General features: G+C 46.7%; 1 protein-coding gene across 4 annotated transcripts in view; it reads left to right on the top strand.

Moving 5' to 3' along the window:
• The window catches only part of MED27 (mediator complex subunit 27), a 246214-nt gene that overhangs the window by 175100 nt on the left and 50675 nt on the right, over window positions 1-20439 (top strand). For all 4 annotated transcript variants that reach the window (XM_061433929.1, XM_061433926.1, XM_061433928.1 and 1 more), the window contains exon 5: window positions 12065-12172. In XM_061433929.1, coding sequence (XP_061289913.1) covers window positions 12065-12172 — 108 coding nt within the window. The remainder of the gene's footprint in view (window positions 1-12064; window positions 12173-20439) is intronic.

The raw sequence follows: 20439 nt of genomic DNA, 5'->3' as shown, positions 1-20439 counted from the left end.
AGTCACTAGCTCATCTCCGACCCTCAGCAACCACATGGACTGCAGCATGCCAGGCTTCCCTGTCCTTCAGTGTCTCCTGAAATTTGCTTAGACTCACGTCCATTGAGCTGGTGATGCCATCCAGCTATCTCATCCTCTGTCATCCCCTTCTCCTCCTGCCTTCGATTTTTCCCAGCATCAGGGTCTTTTCCAGTGAGTCGGCTCTCAGCATCAGGTGGCCGTAGTATGGGAGCTTCAGCTTGAGCATCAGTCCTTCCAATGAATATTCAGGGTTGATTTCCTTTAGGATTGACTGGTTTGATCTCCTTGCTGTCCAAGGGACTCTGAAGAATCTTTCTCCAGCACCACAGTTCAAAAGCATCAAATTTTTCAGCACTCAGCCTTCTTTATGGTCCAACTCTCACATCCATACATGACTACTGGAAAAACCGTAGCTTTGAGAGCTTTATGGACCTTTGTCAGCAAAGTTATGTCTCTGCTCTTTAATACACCTTCAAAGCGGGAACCGTATTTGATACCTCTTAACCTCTCAAGGCTTCAGTTTACCCCCTTGAAAATGAGACAGTTGAAAGTGACTTTTTTAAAACTCCAGCTCTAAAGTCACGTAAATCTGCATCAGTGTCCTAACCCAGAGCTTCACGTAATACACACACTTACATACTCAGTGAATAAATGCTTATCGGGCTCGTTCCCTTTATCCCCATCTTTCTTTGTAATTAGCACAAAGGGGAAGGTTCTTGGTTCCATACTGAGAAGAACTGTTCCTGAACCTCCTGTAGGTGCCCAGGTGCCCCTCCCTCTCTCCCTTCCCCTTTCTAAGTATACTTGGAAAAACATCACTGCAAGTACAGCAGACCCCTTGTAGACACTTCCACAGTAAGCTTTTCCCTTGTTTGTACCTGGAAAATAATGTTTGTGTACACGTGCGTGTATGTGGTTGGTTTTCCCCCAGTGTATCCCTTCCCCAAAGCAGAGCTCAGCCATGCGTCCTTTGTCTTGGTGACAGATACTGTGCTGCCCACTTCACTTCCCAGTCACGGGGTGTATGCTGGACCTGAGGGTGCAAAGAAGCCATTGGTCAGCTCGTCCCCCCTGCATCCTAGACAGCTCTGCTTAGGCTCAGGGTGCCTGCTCCCTGCACAAGCCCAGGGGTTCAGGTTGCAGGTGATTGGCTCCTCTCCCCTTCTCAGCTCACCTGGTCTTAGCTACAAGATTTGTTACATTTGCATTGGGTAGCAGTTGGTGGCAGAGCAGAATGAAATATTTTTGCTATCCTCAACTTGCCTCCCACTTTGCAGCTTGCCTTGCCATAGTGAACTAGAGATTTTTCCAATGTCATACCGCTTGGCAGATGAATGCCAGAGAAGAGACAGAGAAGACCACCCATTCAGCTCCCGCGCCTCTGCAAGGGGAGGTGCTCTGACAGGTCTCTAAGGGCACTTCCTGGAAGAGTGACGGCCTGCTGGGCAGACCCCCAGCAGCTTCATCTCCAAGCGCACCCTGGTTCTCTCTGGAGAAGCACAGTGCTCCCCTTGACTTCACGACTTGCCGTGTGAACGCACGGAGACCAGCACTGGAGGGCTGGTGAGAGAGCTGCTCAGTGCAGAGGGTTACCTTGGCAACCGCAAGCCCGCTTCATTACCAGATGGCATTAGCGTTATTTGTGGGATCCCATGGCAGTTGCCAAGCACAGACCTGTAGCCCCATCTCTGGACATTTTGCTCCGACCACAGCCAGCACTGACTAGTACGTAGAACAGTGTCCGTCGGCCGGTATATGGTGCCCCACCATATCAGTCTGCCAGAACTCCAGGGTCATTACAGCCTGCTGCGTGCAAGTGTGTTAGAACTGGCACAGTCCAGACACGAGAATATGAATCATGATAGAGTGCCATGCAGGCTGGAAAGAACATTAGGCGCACAAAGCCCCTTCTCGAGGGCCAGGGGATGAAGGGCTTACGGACCCTCTCAGCTGCATCACCTCTGAGTTGAACGAAGGCTGAGGGCTAGAGCATCGTATGACTCAGCATGCCGTCGGCCACGTGTCTCCCAAGGATCATCCCATCTCGTTGCTCCGCAGGCCCCTCTGCGCTTCACAGCTGAGTGAACAGGCACCAGCGGTGGCTGGACTTCCCTCGGTCGCCCTGCCTGTAAGTGGCAGGTGTGGCAGAGTCCAGTGCACTTGACCTTCATAGTCAGTGGCCTCCTTTGGAAGTCAGCTAGGTCAGCCCCCGTGGCAGCCTCATCCTGTCCCCACAGCACCCGCACCTCAGGCTTACCAACTCAGCAGCCATTTAACAGGAGCATGCTTTTGTTCAAACTTCAGCGCCCACACAGCTGACACCCCCTCTCTGCAGCATCCCTTTCGCCCAGGTGTGACAGCACGAGGGCAGATTAGCATAAGTGGTAGTTTCACTGGACCAGAGGCAGTGACCGTGCTTGTTCCAGCTTTGATGTTGACTGGCTTCAGATCATTTCACCTCTGCAAAGTCCAGACGAGGGTGTGGGCCGAGCAGTGAGGACTGCCCCAGGAACGTAGTCTGTGCCGGGCCCTCTGCCGCACCCGTATCAGTGAATCGACTCCTCAGGGTCGTTCTCAGAGGGCACTCTCGGTATCTCCATCAGATGGAGGAAACTGACGTCCAGAGAAGGCAAGTGATGGGCCAAGCTCTCCCGTAGCAGAGCCCAGACCTCATTCCAGATGCACCTGGTTCCAAAGCCGCGAAACGGTGAGCTTCAAAATCGCATGTGTGGTTTCATTGTGACCACGTTAAAATGCAAAAGGCCATAAATCTGTGCATTTTCAGCCTAGTTGAGTACCAGAGTCCTTTCTGACTATAAAAAATGAGATTTGATAAACTTCATAGCGCATGACAGGTTTGAGAGAGTATAAAAGTGAACCGGAGCCAGACTTCATAGCACCGAATGTCCGGAAGCATCCAGCTCAGGAACGGCATAGCCGAAGAGATGCTGCTGGTGAGCCTCCGACATGCGTGCGCCCTCCCTTACGGGTGAAGCCGCGGCACAGGAGCGGGGCGTGGAGAGTCTGTCTCAGGACTCCGGAGTGACCAGGCAGGGGACTGGGGGGAGTGTGACTGGCTGAGGGCGGGCGTGGAGGTGGGAAGTATGATTGGTGAGGGAGCGGTATGCCGGTAGAATCTCGTGTTTAGAAAAGAAAACACTTAAACCTCAATATATAAATGAACATAGGAAAAGAAAAAAAGGGGGTGGTAAAGGAAAAACTATCCTAGCCAGATTCATAAAATGCAAAACAAAAATTTTAACCTGTCGAACAATGATCTGCCCCTCTCGCCCTGGTTGTGGCCTTGAAATACCATTTCCCACGAAAAGAACCAGAGCTGCTTATGGAAATGGCTGATCCGTGACCTCAGGTGGGACTTGTACAGGACAGGCCTGGAGTATCGTGTACAAGACAGCAACTGTCACAGAGACCACGGTTACAACCCGACAGGCCTGGAGTGCCATGCATCGGAGAGCAAGGAAGCCGCCTCGGAGACCAGGGTTACGACCTCACAGAGATGCCCGTAGGCCACAGACAGGACGATTTGAGCGCCCGTGCAAAGAATTGCATCAGATACATATACCTCAGATCTGCTTCCCTTTTTGAGTTTATGCTAATGTTAAGGGGGAAAGCTAACCCATTTGTTGATACATTGGAAGTAAACTAGAGAACTAATGTGTTATTTGAAAACTGGCAGATAAATGGAAAGAACTGACCTTTTAACTTGTCTTTCCTATATAATAAATTCACCCATGAGGTGACCAATTAGTAGGTAGGTGGAGTTTTTCTTTACAAAAGTATTCCAGCTAATACCTGAAGGCTGGGTTATCCCCTTGGAGTACGACCATCTGTAACCCCTGGTGAATTTAATGGGTCAGCAGCTGCCAGCGTCACACACTGAGATGCCTGACCTCCCATGCTTCCTGTTGGCAAACTGACACCCCCGTGAAGCAGGCCTGCCAAAAATAACAATAACAGTAATCAGGCCCGCATCTCATACAATTACCAATTTATAGGAAGTACAGAGTAAGAAAGACCATGTAAAGTACACCGCCAGGACGCCATCAGCAAAATCCAGGCTGGAAAACTCTACAGAGAAAATGAGCCAGTTTCTTCAACAAATAAAATGGGAGGGAGGGGATAGAGAGAAATTTTTAGTTTAGGAGAGACTTTTGAGACATCAGCCAGTCACGGGGTGTGGACCGTATTCAGATCCCAAGTCAAGCAAACTTTTTTAAAATGTGGCCTTTGTGAGACTGTTGGAAATTTTAACACTGACTGGCCTGCAGATTTGATAACACTAGAGAATTCCTATTGTTTCAGATGTGGATTGGTAGCACAGCTATCTGTTTTGTTTGTTTTCAAACCCTCCTCTTTCAGAGATCCAGACTGAAATATTTACAGATAAAGTGATATCTTGGCTGTTATTTGTTTCCAAATAAAACAGGAAGGGAAAAGTAGGTGCTGCTGCTGCTGCTTAGTCGCTTCAGTTGTGTCCAACTCTGCGACCCCACAGACAGCAGCCCACCAGCGTCCCCCGTCTCTGGGATTCTCCAGGCAAGAACAATGGAGTGGGTTGCCATTTCCTTCTCCAGTGCGTGAAGGTGAAAAGTGAAAGTGAGGTCACTCAGTTGTGAGGGTGTAGGTAAAACAAATCTGCCAAGAGTTATTGCCATTGGGGTGGGTCCAAGGAGGTTCTTTATACTATTTCATTTACTTTTGTATGTTTTCTTTTAAGGCTTCCATAATAAAAACTTTAAAGAAAGTAATTAAGTCAGTACTTCGGGGCAGGGGGTGGATATTATTTTGTTCTGTTGAGGTTTGCTTGTTGTTCAGTCCCTAAGTTGTGTGCGACTTTTTATGAACCCATGTACTGCAGCACGCCAGGCCCCTCTGTCCTCCACTGTCTCAAGGAGTTTGCTCAGATTCACATCCATCGAGTCAGTGATGCTGTCAAACCATCTCATCCTCTGCTGTTCTCTTCTCCTCTTGCCCTCCATCTTTCACAGCATCAGGGGCTTCTCCACTAAGTTGGCTGTTCACATCAGGTGGCCAAAGTATTGGTGCTTTAGCATCAGTTTTCCAGTGAAGATGCAAGGTTGATTTCCTTTAGGACTGGCTGGTTTGATCGCCTTGCTGTCCCAGGGACTTATGTTTTAATAGCACCCATTGCTGATGGGAGTGGAGAGCAGACAGTAGTGTTCTTAACCCTTATGGTTAGCAGTTGGTAGATTGTATCAGAAGCTGCAAAACATTTGTACTGTTCACCCCGGTAAATTACAGCTCTACAAACCTATCCTCAGGAAATAATCCCAAACACAGCAAAAGCCAGGTGAACAAAAGTACACATTGCAGCCCAATATTAATATTAGGGAAAATTTGGAAGCGACTAATGTCCAACAGTAGGTTAAAGAAATTACAGTATATCCACTCAGTAGAATGCTAGACCCACATGTCTTGCCATTTTTGAAGACTGCACAGCAATATGGAACAATGCTTACCTCATAATTTTAAATAAACTTTTGACTTGAAATTATATATTTAGTTTCAGTTATAAACGTGAAAAATTCAAAACCCATGAATCTTTGATAGTACAAAGATTGAAAGGAAGTACCCCAAATGTTAATGGTGATTCTTTTTGGATGGAAAGACTATAAACAATTTATTCCTTTTTTCTCTAATTTTAAATTGCCCCCTAGTAAGCCTTTATTAACTCTTACTATTAGTTAACTTTAAAATATCAAAATTCTCTTTTTATGAGTTAAAGTCAGCTAGATCTTGCTTCTTTTAAGGAAACAGTTGCTCAGTTTTCTGCTTATTAGCAGAAATTCTAAGAAATTCTATGCTTATTAGTAAAGAGAGTTAAAATATGTTGGAAATGGTAGCCCCGTTGGAGGAGGTGTGCTGGACCGTCACTGTAGCCCAGCAAGAGACAATTAACTTCAGTGCTTATAACTTCAGTGCTTATGACTTTAATTCTGTTCAGTTCAGTCGCTCAGTTGTGTCTGACTCTGCAACCCCATGGACTACAGCACACCAGGCTTCCCTGTCCATCATCAACTCCCGTAGCCTGCCCAAACTCATGTCCATCGAGTCAGTGATTCCATCCAACCATCTCATCCTCTGTCATCCCCTTCTCCTCCTGCCTTCAATCTTTCCCAACATCAGGGTCTTTCCCAGTGAGAAAGATCACATAGGTGGCCAAGGTATTGGAGCTTCAGCTTCAGCATCAGTCCTTCCAATAAATATTCAGGACTGATTTCCTTTAGGAATTGTTGATATTAATATTAATTAGTATATTAATATGAATATTGGGCTGCAATGCATACTTTATTTCCTTTAGGAATTGACTTCGCACTCTAGGATGTCTGGCTCTAGGTGACTGATCACACTATTGTGGTTATCTGGGTCATTAAGATCTCTTTTGTATAGTTTTTCTGTGTATTCTTGCCACCTGTTTTGAATATCTTCTGCTTCTGTTACGTCCATAGACCTTTAGGATTGACTGGTTTGATCTCCCTGCAGTCCAAGGGACTCTCAAGACTCTTCTCCAACACCACAATTCAAAAGCATCAATTCTTCAGTGCTCAACCTTCTTCATGATGCAAATCTCACATCCATACCTGACTACTAGAAAAACCATAGCTTTTTATCTAGATGGACCTTTGTCGGCAAAGTAACGTCTCTGCTTTTGATTATGCTGTCTAGGTTGCTCATACCTTTCCTTCCAAGGAGCAAGCGTCTTTTAAGTTTGTGGCTGCAGTCACTGTCCACAGTGATTTTGGAGCCCAGGAATATTTGCTACCGTGTGAGATGAGTGCAGTTATGCGGTAGTTTGAACATTCTTTGGCATCGCCTTTCTTTGGGACTGGAATGAAAACTGACCTTTCCCAGTCCACTGGGAAGTTTTCCAAATTTGGAAAATTTGGTCACTGCTGAGTTTTCCAAATTTGCTGACATACTGAGTGCAGCACTTTCACAGCATCATCTTTTAGGATTTAAAATAGCTCAGCTTGAATTCCATCACCTCCACTAGCTTTGTCCGTAGTGATACTTCCTAAAGCGCACTAGACTTCACATTCCAGGATGTCTGGCTCCAGGTGAGTGATCACACCATCGTAGTTATCTGGATCATGAAGATCTTTTTTGTACAGTTCTTCAGTGTGTTCTTGCCACCTTTTCTTAATATCTACTGCTTCTGTCAGGTCCATACTGTTTCTGTCCTTTGTTGAGCCCATCTTTGCATGAAATGTTCCCTTGGTATCTCTAATTTTCTTGAAGAGATCTCTAGTCTTTCCCATTCTATTGTTTTCCTTTATTTCTTTGCATAGATCACTTAGGAAGTCTTTATTTCTTCTTGCTATTCTTTGGAACTCTGCCTTCAGATGGATATATCTTTTGCCTTTTCTCCTTTGCCTTTCACTTTTCTTCTTTTCTCAGCTATTTGTAAGGCCTCCTCAGACAACCACTGTGCCTTTTTGCATTTCTTTTCCTTGGGGATGGTTTTGTCACAGCCTCCTTCCTGTACGATGTTATGAACCTCCATCCATAGTTCTTCAGACACTCTATCAGATCTAATCCCTTGAATCTGTTTGTCACTTCCACTGTATAATTGTAAGGGATTTGATTTAGGTCATACCTGAATGTTCTAGTGGTTTTCCCTACTTTCTTCAATTTAAGCCTGAATTTTGGAATAAGAAGTCATGATCTGAGGCACAGTAAGCTCCAGGTCTTGTTGTTTTTGCTGACTGTATAGAGCTTTTCCACGTTCGGCTGCAAAGAATATAATCAATCTCATTACGGTACTGACCATCTGGTGCTGACTATGTGTCGAGTCATCTCTTGTGTTGTTGGAAGAGGATGTTTGCTATGACCAGTGCGTTCTCTTGGCAAAACTCTGTTAGCCTTTGCCCTGCTTCATTTTGTACTCCAAGACCAAACTTGCCTGTTACTCCAGGTATCTCTTGACTTCTTACTTTTGCATTCCAGTCCCCTATGATGAAAAGGATATCTTTTTTGGGTGTTAGTTCTAGAAGATTTTGTAAGTCTTTATAGAACCATTCAACTTCAGCTTCTTCAGCATTAGTGGTTGGGGCATAGACTCAGATTACTGTGATATTGAATGGTTTGTGTTGGAAATGAACAGAAATCATTCTGTTGTTTTTGAGACTGCACCCAAGTATTACATTTTGGACTCTTTTGTTGACTATGAGGGCTACTCCATTTCTTCTAAGGGATTCTTGCCCACAGTAGCAGGTGTAATGGTCATCTGAATTAAATTCGTCCATTCCAGTTGACTTTAGTTCACTGATGCCTAAAATGTTGATATTCACTCTTTCTGTCTCCTGTTTGACCACTTCGAATTTACCTTGATTCATTCCAGGTTCCTATGCAGTATTGCTCCTTGTAGCATCGGACTTTACTTCCACCACCAGTCACATCCACAACTGGGCGTTGTTTCTGCTTTGGCTCCGTCTCTTCATTTTTTTTTGGAGTTATTTCTTCCACTCTTCTCCAGTAACATATTGGGCACCTACTGACCTGGAGAGGTCATCTTTCAGTGTCCTATCTTTTTGCCTTTTCATCCTGTTCATGGGGTTCTCGAGGCAAGAATACTGAAGTGGTTTGCCATTCCCTTCTCCAATGGACCACGTTTTGTCAGAACTCTCCACCATGACCCGTCCGTCTTGGGTGGCCTACACAACATGGCTTCTGGTTTCATTGACGTAGGCAAGGCTGTGATCCATGTGATCTTTTTGATTAGTTTTCTGTGATTGTGGTTTTCATTCTGTCTGACTTCTGATGGATAAGGATAAGAGGCTTGTGGAAGCTTCTTGATGGGAGGGACTTCAGTGCTTATGACTACCAAACTATAACTGGGTTCCTTTCCTTCCCTTGCTTCCTTCCAAGACTACACGTAAATTAAAGGCAGTTTCTGTTCCTGCCTTGGCAGTTTATTGGCATCCTTAAATAGTGATTTCTCATTTTACAAGAAATGACCCATTAAATGTTACATGGTATAGCAGAATTTAGAAGTACTATGCAGATGTAAGATGCTTTTATTAACATTCTCTTAAATATAAACAAAAGTATCATGTCTTTTTCTTAACCTTTTTGTATTCTGTACCATTGAGGGCATATAGAAATACAGATCAACTCAGCATTATTGAAGGAACCTGGTATTAGTAATGTTCACCAACACCCAGGGCTGATCAAGGAGAGAAACTGTTGTTGGGGACAGTAGGGTGAGGATGATGCTGTGAAAGGGCTGCACTCAATATGCCAGCACATTTGGAAGACTCAGCAGTGGCCACAGGACTAGAAAAGGTCAGTTTTCATCCCAATCCCTAAGAAAGGCTATGCCAAAGAATGCTCAAATTACCGCACAGTTGCACGCATCTCACATGCTAGCAAAGTAATGCTCAAAATTCTCCAAGCCAGCCTTCAGCAATACGTGAACGATGAACTTCCAGATGTTCAAGCTGGTTTTAGAAAAGGCAGAGGAACCAGAGATCAAATTGCTAACATCCGCTGGATCATTGAAAAAGCAAGAGAGTTCCAGAAAAACATCTACTTCTGCTTTATTGACTATGCCAAAGCCTTTGACTGTGTGGATCACCACCACAAACTGTGGAAAATTCTGAAAGAGGTGGGCATACCAGACCACCTGACCTGCCTCTTGAGAAATCTATATGCAGGTCAGGAAGCAACAGTTAGAACTGGACATGGAACAACAGACTGGTTCCAAATAGGAAAAGGAGTACATCAAGGCTGTATATTGTCCCCCTGCTTATTTAACTTATATGCAGAGTACATCATGAGAAATGCTGGACTGGAAGAAGCACAAGCTGGAATCAAGATTGCCGGGAGAAACACCAATAACCACATATGCAGATGACACTACCCTTATGGCAGAAAGTGAAGAAGAACTAAAGAGCCTCTTGATGAAAGTGAAAGAGGATAGTGAAAAAGTTGGCTGAAGGCTCAACATTCAGAAAACTAAGATCATATCATCTGGTCCCATCACTTCATGGCAAATAGATGGGGAAACAATGGAAACAGTGACAAACTTTATTTTGGGGGGCTCCAAAATCACTGCAGATGGTGATTGCAGCCATGAATTTAAAAGACACTTGCTCCTTGGAAGAAAAGTTACAACCAACCTAGACAGCATATTTAAAAGCAGAGACATTACTTTGCCAACAAAGGTCCATCTAGTCAAGGCTATGGTTTCTCCAGTAGTCGTGTATGGATGTGAGAGTTGGAGTATAAAGAAAGCTGAGTGCCGAAGAATTGATGCTTTTGAACTGTGGTGTTGGAGAAGACTTTTGAGAGTCCCTTGGACTACAAGGCGATCCAACCAGTCCATTCTAAAGGAAATCAGTCCTGGGTGTTCATTGGAAGGACTGATGTTGAAGCTGAAACACCAGTACTTTGGCCACCTGATGCGAAGAACTGACTCATATGAAAAGACCCTGATGCTGGGAAGGATCGAGGGCAGGAGGAGAAGGGGATGACAGAGGATGAGAGGGCTGAATGGCATCACTTACTCAGTGGATATGGGTTTGGGTGAACTCTGGGAGTTGGTGATGGGCAGGAAGGCTTGGCATGCTGCGTTTCATGGGGTTGCAAAGAGTCAGACATGACTGAGCGACTGAACTGAACTGAACTGAGGGTAAAAACTGTAGGAAATGGGGAATAAGGGAAGGCTGGCTGGAGGTGGCACCTCCAGAAACAGTCTGCACACTGGAGTTGCAACATTAGGAGTGCTGTTTGCAGGGAGACTCTGGTCTGAGCCCAGAGGGTTCCCTGTAGCCAATTCTGTGATGTCAGAGCTTCACGGAACAGCCTAGACAGTGGGCCTTGGTTTGGGTCCTGTGCCCAGTCTGTCTGTAGGGTCTCATCTAGGAGATGAAAAGAAGAGGCTTGACAAAGTATCGGAAGGGTTACATGAGCCCCTTAAATAATGGAAGGTGCTGTCTGTCTTGTGGGCTGAGTCTGTTCAGCAAGCACATCAGGTTGTTTTTCCCCTTTGTGATTGTCTAGTCTCTCAGTCGTGTCCATCTCTTTTGCAGCCCCGTGGACTGTAGCCTGCCAGGCTCCTCTGTCCATTGCATTCTCCTGGCAAGAATACTGGAGTGGGTTCCCATCACCTACTCTAGGGGAGCTTTCCCACCCAGGGATCAAACCAGCGCCTCCGGCATTGGCAGGCAGATTCTTTACTACTGAGCCCCCTGGGGAGCAGCTTTCCCCAGGCGTGTTTGAAACTGCACTTTTTACAGCTGGTGTTGGTAATGTCTGTCTGTCTTTGGCCGCACCGCATGGCCTGCCAGATCTGAGTTCCCCAGCCAGGGACTGAACCTGTACTGCTGCAGTGGAAGCACAGTCTTAACCACTGGACCACCAGGGAAGTCCTGGTGCTTAGGTTCAAGAGAGGAAAAACGCTTAAATGCATTTACAGGATCGTGTTCCTTTTTGGAGATAAGACTCAACTACTTCTCATGTACCTTCAGAACTGCCCCACTTTTCCACCAGCTGTTAAAAATAGACAGTTCGACCAGGGGGTATGTGGTGTCTGTATTGTACTCCCTGCATATTCCGTGAGTGTACGAAGGGTCATTCCATCGTGTGAAACAAATGTGCTCACTAACTCCTGCAAGGCCTCCGTCGTAGGGTCACCTTTCAAGAAAGTAATCTTAAGACAGAAAAAAATAAAAGGGAAATTTGCTTTATCCAGCAAACAGACATTTAGAACTTACCCTGAGAGTTTATAAGTCAAAATTATAAGTAAATTCAGGGTTAGATGAGCTGGGACCTGCACCACCTTAAATGCCTTAGGAGGCTGGCACAAGGGTGATCCCATGCCTGCCGTCCTCCACGCGTCCACTGGTGCATCTCTCGGAAGCAGACAGAGGTGGCTTTCTGCTCGTTGTGTTGCCAGCATGTGTGGTTCGCGTGTGCACAGAGGAGTGTTCAGGTTGCCAGCGTGTGTGGTTCGTGTGTTCATGGTGAGCACTCAGGTTTGCCCCCTTTCTTTTGCCAGGTGACCTTGGGAAAGGTGTTGAAAGTGATCGTCGTCATGCGGAGCCTGTTCATCGATCGAACGATAGTGAAGGGGTATAATGAAAACGTCTACACAGAAGATGGCAAGGTAAGCATGCTGGCGTCTTTTGTTTTCTCCGTTATTTTCTGTATCCCAGAACAAATGTAGTCGAGTCCCAGATGAATGACATTAAACACTGGCAATCATAGCTGAAATGATCAACAAGCGTAGATTTATCAGTGTGAAGCCGAGTGCTTTACAAAAAAACATTTCTCTCCCCTTGCATTTTTCATCAAGCTTCTGCTTTTTTCCTTTAAGCCTGAAACCCTTAGTTGAATTTCTAATTTATCACCTTGGACCCCAGTTGCCTCATTAAATGTGTCTTCTGAGGAAATGGATTTCTTTCTTTTCTTTCCTTTTTTTCCCCCCTCTGCCTAGTCATGCAGCACATCAATAGCCTAGGGTTCAGCATTTTGCTTTTCCGAGAACCATGAGGAAAATTCAAGTGAGTCTGACACACAGCCTGCCGACCGGCCCTTCCTCAGAACTACGGGGCACCCCAGAAGCTGCTTGTCCATAGTGGTGCGTGCTGAATACTGCTGTTGAAAAAAGAGGAGTCATTTCCATGGCTGAGCTGCTTCACGGGACGCCCACCCGTGTGAAGCCCTGATTCCTCTGGACTGCACACTCTCCGTATGGAGATCGAGCACGAGAGGATGCTAATAGAAGCCGACAGGCTGCATTCGTGTTTGCTTCCAGAGCGTGATGAGCGTTCTGCCAGAGAAACCACCCAGGTGTGCCCTGGTCACTTCTGGCACTGAGCCTCCGTCTTCCCCTCTCCCTGGAGCTTTCCCTTCTTTTCATGAATCCCATTAAAATGTAAAAGTTTGTTAGTACCAGCACTTAGCACCCAACGGCCATGTTATAATGAGGATAGGACGCTCTCCAAAAACAGGTGACGAAGGTAGCTTAGCACATACCTGTGCATTATGTAAGAGGTGTGACCCATACAGTAACGAGGTCTGTATTTTGATCAAGGAACCCAGCATTTTCGAATTTCCACATTCCGCTCCAGTGTTGTCACCGTGGGCAGCTATTCTCACTCCCAGGGCTCTGACAGGTTCTCGTGAATCTCCCCATGGAGAGGAAAGCATGCCTCAAGGGAAGCTTTCCCCTTTCTTTTTGGAAAGACCAAAATGCCTCTGGAGCAAGGGCGGAGAATAAAGTAGGTAATCGGGGGAAGCATGACCCATGGAGTGTGACTCATCAACTCTGATGGCGAGTCTAAGCAAGAAATCCCAAACTCCTTCGCAACAGTAGAGACAAGACTGGGTCAGGGGAGACTCTGGCCCAGAGCCCAAGTCAGTGGTCATTTTTGTGGCTTCTGTTCGTGATTTACAGCTTCATAGTCACCCCTGGTGTGAGTCTCAGCCCGTGCTCTCCAAGGACTTACAAATATGTAAAAGCTGTGTACTAGAAGAGAAACTGAATTCAGGACACAAGTGAAGCATACTCTGAACTTAGAGTACAAGGAGTAGTTCAGTTCAGATCAGTCTCTCAGTCATGTCCGACTCTGCGACCCCATGAATCGCAGCATGCCAGGCCTCCCTGTCCATCACCAACTCCCGGAGCTTGCTCAAACTCAAGTCCATCGAGTTGGTGATGCCATCCAGCCATCTCATCCTCTGTCGTCCCCTTCTCCTCTTGTCCCCAATCATTCCCAGCATCAGAGTCTTTTCCAGTGAGTCAACTCTTCGCATGAGGTGGCCAAAGTACTGGAGTTTCAGCTTCAGCATCATTCCCTCCAAAGAAATCCCAGGGCTGATCTCCTTCAGAATGGACTGGTTGGATCTCCTTGCAGTCCAAGGGACTCTCAAGAGTCTTCTCCAACACCACAATTCAAAAGCATCAATTCTTTGGCGCTCAGCCTTCTTCACAGTCCAACTCTCACATCCATACATGACCACAGGAAAAACCATAGCCTTGACTAGACGAACCTTTGTTGGCAAAGGAATGTCTCTGCTTTTGAATATGCTATCTAGGTTGGTCATAACTTTCCTTCCAAGGAGTAAGCGTCTTTTAATTTCATGGCTGCAGTCACCATCTGCAGTGATTTTGGAGCCCCCAAAAATAAAGTCTTACACTGTTTCCACTGTTTGCCCATCTATTTCCCATGAAGTGATGGGACCGAATGCCATGATCTTAGCTTCCTGAATGTTGAGCTTTAAGCCATCTTTTTCACTCTCCACTTTCACTTTCATCAAGAGGCTTTTTAGTTCCTCTTCACTTTCTGCCATAAGGGTGGTGTCATCTGCATATCTGAGGTTATTGATATTTCTCCCGGCAATCTTGATTCCAGCTTGTGTTTCTTCTAGTCCAGTGTTTCTCATGATGTACTCTGCATATAAGTTAAATAAGCAGGGTGACGATATACAGCCTTGACGTACTCCTTTTCCTATTTGGAACCAGTCTGTTGTTCCATGTCCAGTTCTAACTGTTGCTTCCTGACCTGGATACAGATTTCTCAAGAAGCAGGTCAGGTGGTCTGGTATGCCCATCTTTTTCAGAATTTTCCACAGTTTATTGTGTGATCCACACAGTCAAAGGCTTTGGCATAGTCAATAACGCAGAAGTAGATGTTTTTCTGGAACTCTCTTGCTTTTTCAATGATCCAGCGGATGTTGGCAATTTGATCTCTGGTTCCTCTGCCTTTTCTAAAACCAGGTTGAACATCAGAAAGTTCATGGTTCATGTATTGCTGAAGCCTGGCTTGGAGAATTTTGAGCATTACTTTACTAAGAGTTGACTCATTGGAAAAAATTCTGATGCTGGGAGGGATTAGGGGCAGGAGGAGAAGGGGACGACAGAGGATGAGATGGCTGGATGGTATCACTGACTCGATGGACGTGAGTCTGGGTGAACTCCTGGAGTTGGTGATGGACAGGGAGGCCTGGCATGCTGTGATTCATGGGGTCGCAAAGAATAGGACACGACTGAGCGACTGAACTGAACTGAATTGAGATGAGTGCAATTGTGCGGTAGTTTGAGCATTCTTTGGCATTGCCTTTCTTTGGAACTGGAATGAAAACTGACCTTTTCCAGTCCTGTGGCCACTGCTGAGTTTTCCAAATGTGCTGGCATATTGAGTGGAGCACTTTCACAGCATCATCTTTCAGGATTTGAAATAGCACAAGGAGTAGAGGTTTTGCCTACTCTGCAGCACCCACATCAGTCTTAACATGGTATTTATTTAACTGCCCCATACTGAAAGTGTCCAAAATCACGCGAAGGCTTTGCCACCTAGTTGATACTCAGTAAGTGATAACTAGTATTGTTTTTATTCTGCACTTAAATCCGGTGGTTAGAGAATGATCTCACGTGTATATGTTCTAGAATTTCTTTCTGATTCCTCCTCCTCAGCTGTTTGAGGTAGTCCTTTCCTCCCCTCCACCCGCTTGCCTCCCAGACTCCCCAGGGGCTCCCTCCCGGCTGCACTCCTGCCTCTCAGCCACCCTCGTGTCCTGGTGGTTTCCCGTGTCCCCTCATGGAGATCCCTGCTGATGTGTGTCAGAGTCAGACCTCCTCCCCAGCTGGACCTCAGGTGCAACCTGTCCAAAATCAGCCTCAACACCCCTGGGCCGGTCCCCACCCAGGGTGACTGTGCCAGCCAACTGCTCAGGCCTGCCTCCTCCATTCAGAGTCTGTTGGTAGGCTCTAGCGAGTCTCTCTCTATCCCTGCAGCCGGGCGCCTCCCGTCCATCTCCACTTGTCCTCAGTTCTTGTTTCTCCACCAAGTTGCAGCCTCGGCCTCCTCACTTCCTGTGTCTAGTCCTGCTTCCCTCCCCCATCTGTCCTTCACTTGGCCTCCAGAGCCGTCTTCCTGAAATACACAGTCAAGGGGGTGATTTCTTGCTTTTTGCCATCTCCCCATTGCCCAGAGCAGAAAAGTGGCATGTAAGTAGACATTGGGCACAAAGCAGTCCATGATTGAAAGAGTTTGGGAAACTCGGGGTTAGAGAAAGTTCAGTGGGACTCTTTACTGTAGAAATTCTTAGAGATTGGAGTTTGCCCATGTGCCTTGTGAATCTCCCAAGACGGGTGTGTAGTATACAATCTCTTCCTGACCAGTTTGACCATCCGTTTTTTTTCTTCCCTTATTCTCGGAGTGTATGGTGACATTGGCGTTTGGCAAAACACTCTTCTGAAATCTCTGGCTTGTAGAATAAAATCCAGACCCCTTAGCAAGACACAGAACTGCCTAGTGACCTGGCGCCTGCCCCCTGTCCTGACCTCATCTGCCGTCATTCTCTGCAGGTGTTTTGTCTTACCTTCCGGCCTTTTGTGCTCCTTGTGGCTCTCAGAATGTTCCAGGTTCTTCCACACGCTTAACACCTGCTCTGCGCCCTTGACCTGGGATGTTTGCACCTCCTGCTCAGCTGACATACTTACTCTTCCTTTTGCACTGACTGAATGCCATCTCTCTTCTCGTCCTGTCCCCCTTCCCCTGCAGGCCTCTTCTGTGTGCACGGGCTCCAGAGATAGCAGGCCTGGGTTTCCCTCAACTTATAGCACACATTATCATCACTCTTACCTCTGTAGTGTTTTGAACAGTCATTTTCTGGTACTGGAACTAGTACATCCTAGTTGTTTGTTGACGCGTCTGCCTCGTAATTAATAAAAATACTGGCGTACTCCATGTTTGTTCTCGCAGGCCTTGTACAAAGCAGACTGAACCCCCAATGGTCACAGAATCCTAGGGACCACTGTTAGACTCATGTTTCTGATAAGGAACCTGAGACCCAGAGTGGGAAAGTGGCTGCCCCCACTCACACACGGAGCCAGTTCTCAAACCTCCCTCTGCCAGCAGCTCCTCAAGGGCCCAGGCTCTGTCCTGAGTGTCTTTCCCTCCTGTGGATATACAGCAGGGCCTGGAACACCGTAGAGTAATAATGTGTGGGAGGGGATAATGAAAAAGCCCCCTGGGGATGTGAAAATGCTTTAGTTGGGATGGAAAAGTGGAGAGTCAGAAATTAGAGACAGGAAACAAGGAAATTAGAGATGGGTATTAGACAAAGCAGCGGGGACTGACATCATCACTTCAGTCCAGTGGCTCAGTCGGGTCCGACTCTTTGCAACCCCATGAACCGCAGCACGCCAGGCCTCCCTGTCCATCGCCAACTCCCGGAGTTTACCCAAACTCACGTCCATTGAGTCGGTGATGTGATCCAGCCATCTCATCCTCTGTCATCCCCTTCTCCTTGTGCCCCCAGTCTTTCCCCGCATCAGGGTCTCTCGTCATAAGTAAAGAACAAAGGAGGCACACACACGTGCACACGGGTCATGGTTTCCGGATGAGAGATGAGCATGGGTCTCTGTTCCCCAGAAGGAAGGTGCATGTGTGCCCGGGAGCCTGAATTCTCCTGAGTCATTTCACAGAGGGGACCCGGGAGGCCCCCTGCTCTCTGCTACAACGGCATACTTTGGCCCCAGTGATCTGCAGGGACCCTGAAAGTCAAAAGAGCAGGGCTGAGAGGATGGAGTCCCCTTGTTATTTTAAAGGCACATCTACCACATTTGGCAGAGAAGCGCTCACATGACTGCTCTGCCCAGAAACTACACCTAGCCAATTTGATCAGCGCCCCCTCCCCTTTTTTTTCAGAGTACTTTACAAATGGTAAAAAGAAAGTCATGCAGACATTATTAGTGTTCTGTTTTCAGAAGTGATCCTGGTATATGTGAACTTCAGTATTTATATACACTTGCATCAGTGTCATCTGTGTGTTGAACCGTCTGGCGCATCCCAGATGAAACGTGGCATTCGGAAGGACATTGGCGCTCGAGGTGTGGTCCGTGAGAGCCAGTCTCTGCCTGCACTTGTGCTGTTCCAGAGGCATAGCCCTGCATTTGCTGAGCTGGTGCCTGAGCGCTTGCCTGGGGTGGGCCGCTGCCCGGACCCAGCGGCTGTGGCTTCGAACGCCTTGCCTCAGCTTCCAAGGGTCTGAATTCCTCCTGCCTGCAGTTGTATCTTCCAAATCCAAGGCAGCCAGTGTCTAAAAGGTTTACTTAGCTGCTCTGGCACAACAGCAGCCCTGAGCCACCCCCAATTCCCAGCTCTGGCAGGTCCCCCCACCCCATTACAGTCCCACCAAGCCTAGCTGTCACTCTGCACTAACAACCACCACCTCTACCCCGATCATCCTCTTTACCTGGACGCATATTTTTGATGCCAAGCACCAGTAGATTAATTCCTCTAATAAAATATAAAAGTGCTGCTAAGACTTGGTGCCCCGCTCTGCGCTGTCATCAGGGAGGAGCCCAGAGCCCTGACTCAGCATGCCAAGAGTCCGCTTGAGGTTGACTACCTGGCCGTTGTTACGACTTCACACAGTCAGACCTAGCTGGAAAAAAATGCAAGTGTCTCCATTGAATTTATCTTATTAGGGGATTTAGGTTATGTTAATGCTATAGCTTCATTAATTACTCCATATCAATAATAAAAAAAAAAAAGCAGCTTTTAGCCTCCTAGCGCAAGAGAGGAGAAGAAATGGTGGTATCAAAGGGAACCTTCAAAGACAGCCAGAGCTGTCTCCAGGGTAATTTCTGATCCCCGCATTCTTCCCACTTCAAAGTTGGATGTGTGTGTGTGTTTGGGTCGAGGAGGCTGGGGGAAGCTTGAATCTGATTTCTCTAATAAGTGTTGGCATCAGCCCCGTTTGATATTAGATGCAGGGAACATTTTGATTTGTTATAGCCTTTGAAATTGTTCAGACGACCTTCAGAAAAATGGCCTCTTGTTACTTTGGGGGAAGGGTGAAAGCTGGGGAAGGGGAATCCGGTTTAATTCGTATGCCGAGGATGCCCTGAAATGGTGCTCTCAGCAGTTTTTTTAGTAACGAATGTATGTCCTGATTGAAAGTGAAAAGTTGAAGAAGAACAGGCCTGTAAAACTCCTTCACTTTTCTATTCTCTGGGGGAGAGTGGGCAAACTTAAGCGGATGACCCAGTAGAAGTTTGTGGCTTGACTTGGATGGCCGTGGAGGAGTCCATCACCGTTGCAGGTTTATAGCTCCCCGCCTCTCCTGACCCATCACCTGTTGACCTTGCAGGATGAAGCTACTAGGAAATGAGAGCTCTAGAAGTTGACGTCTCTGTAAGGCTTACAAGTTTTATTTGAAAGTGTCAGTGTAAGATCATTTATAGTTCATTGTAGTATTTTTTTTTGAAATGAAGAACTGATAACTTTCTGATGAGCTGCCGTCATTTTCACTTGCCACTAAAGGGATTTTAGTGCCAGTGGTGTCACATGACCTGGCCTGGAGGGTTTGTCATCTTGAACTTTGCAGGAATGCCCCCTGCCCTTTGAACTGACAACTTGGGGAACACCATGTGAGTCCCCTTCCATCTGGATTATAGCTGCAGGGCTCTTTTACTCCTGGGTTAAGAGCTGAGGCCTCTTTTTTGTTAACTGTTAGTTTTGTATCAGGGTACAGCCAAGTACCAAGATTGTGGTAGTCTCAGGTGAACAGGGAAGGGGCTCAGTCATATATACACGTGTATCCATTCTCCCCCAAACTCCCCTCCCATCCAGGCTGCTGTATGACATTGAGCAGAGCTCCCTGTGCTATGCAGGAGGTCCTTGTTGGTTGTCCATTTTAAATAGATGTGTACATCTATTTAAATAGAGGAGCAGCCCGTCAGACTCCAGGGACCAGAGTGAGTATCTTACAGGTGGGAAGGGGGCCTCTCCTCAGGTAAAATGGAGGAGCACCTCTATTTAAATAGAGGTGTACTTGTCCATCCACGCTCCCTGATTGTCCCGTCCCCCCATCCTTCCCCCAGCAACCATAAGTTGGTTCACTAAGAATCACTGACCCGATTTTGAATTCTCTACCACATATTAACTGTGTGATGTCAGACAAGTCCCTTAACTTCTCTGAGCTTCAGTTTCCTCAGCTGTGAATTGGGAATAATTTTATCATCACCATGCAACTGCTGAGAGACTTTAGAAAGATAACACAGGTCAGTGTAGGCTAAGCACATAGTCATCAGCAAATGGCATCCATCCTCCCTGGTGGGGCCAGAGATGCCGATGCTGGTGGCCACCATCATGGTCAGCATTCATTGGCCTGCTGATCTGGGGGTGTTCGGTTTTTTCTCTTCGGTGAGTAAAATTGACTGTCACTGCTGTCACCGTTTCTTCCTGTGCCTCAAGAGGACCTTTGATGTCTGACGTGAAACCTGAGAGCAGGTGTGTCTGTGCTGAAGCAGTTGGTCGTTGAGGGGTGCGTTTCCATTTTACCTGAGGAGAGGCCCCCTTCCCACCTGTAAGATACTCACTCTGACCCTTGGCGTCTGACGGGCTGCTCCTAAGATGG

This window comes from Bos javanicus, chromosome 11, assembly GCF_032452875.1.
Source record: "Bos javanicus breed banteng chromosome 11, ARS-OSU_banteng_1.0, whole genome shotgun sequence".
NCBI classification, from domain to species: domain Eukaryota; kingdom Metazoa; phylum Chordata; class Mammalia; order Artiodactyla; family Bovidae; genus Bos; species Bos javanicus.
Note: the sequence above shows the minus strand (reverse complement) of the source record. Positions and strands in the feature narration are given on the sequence as shown.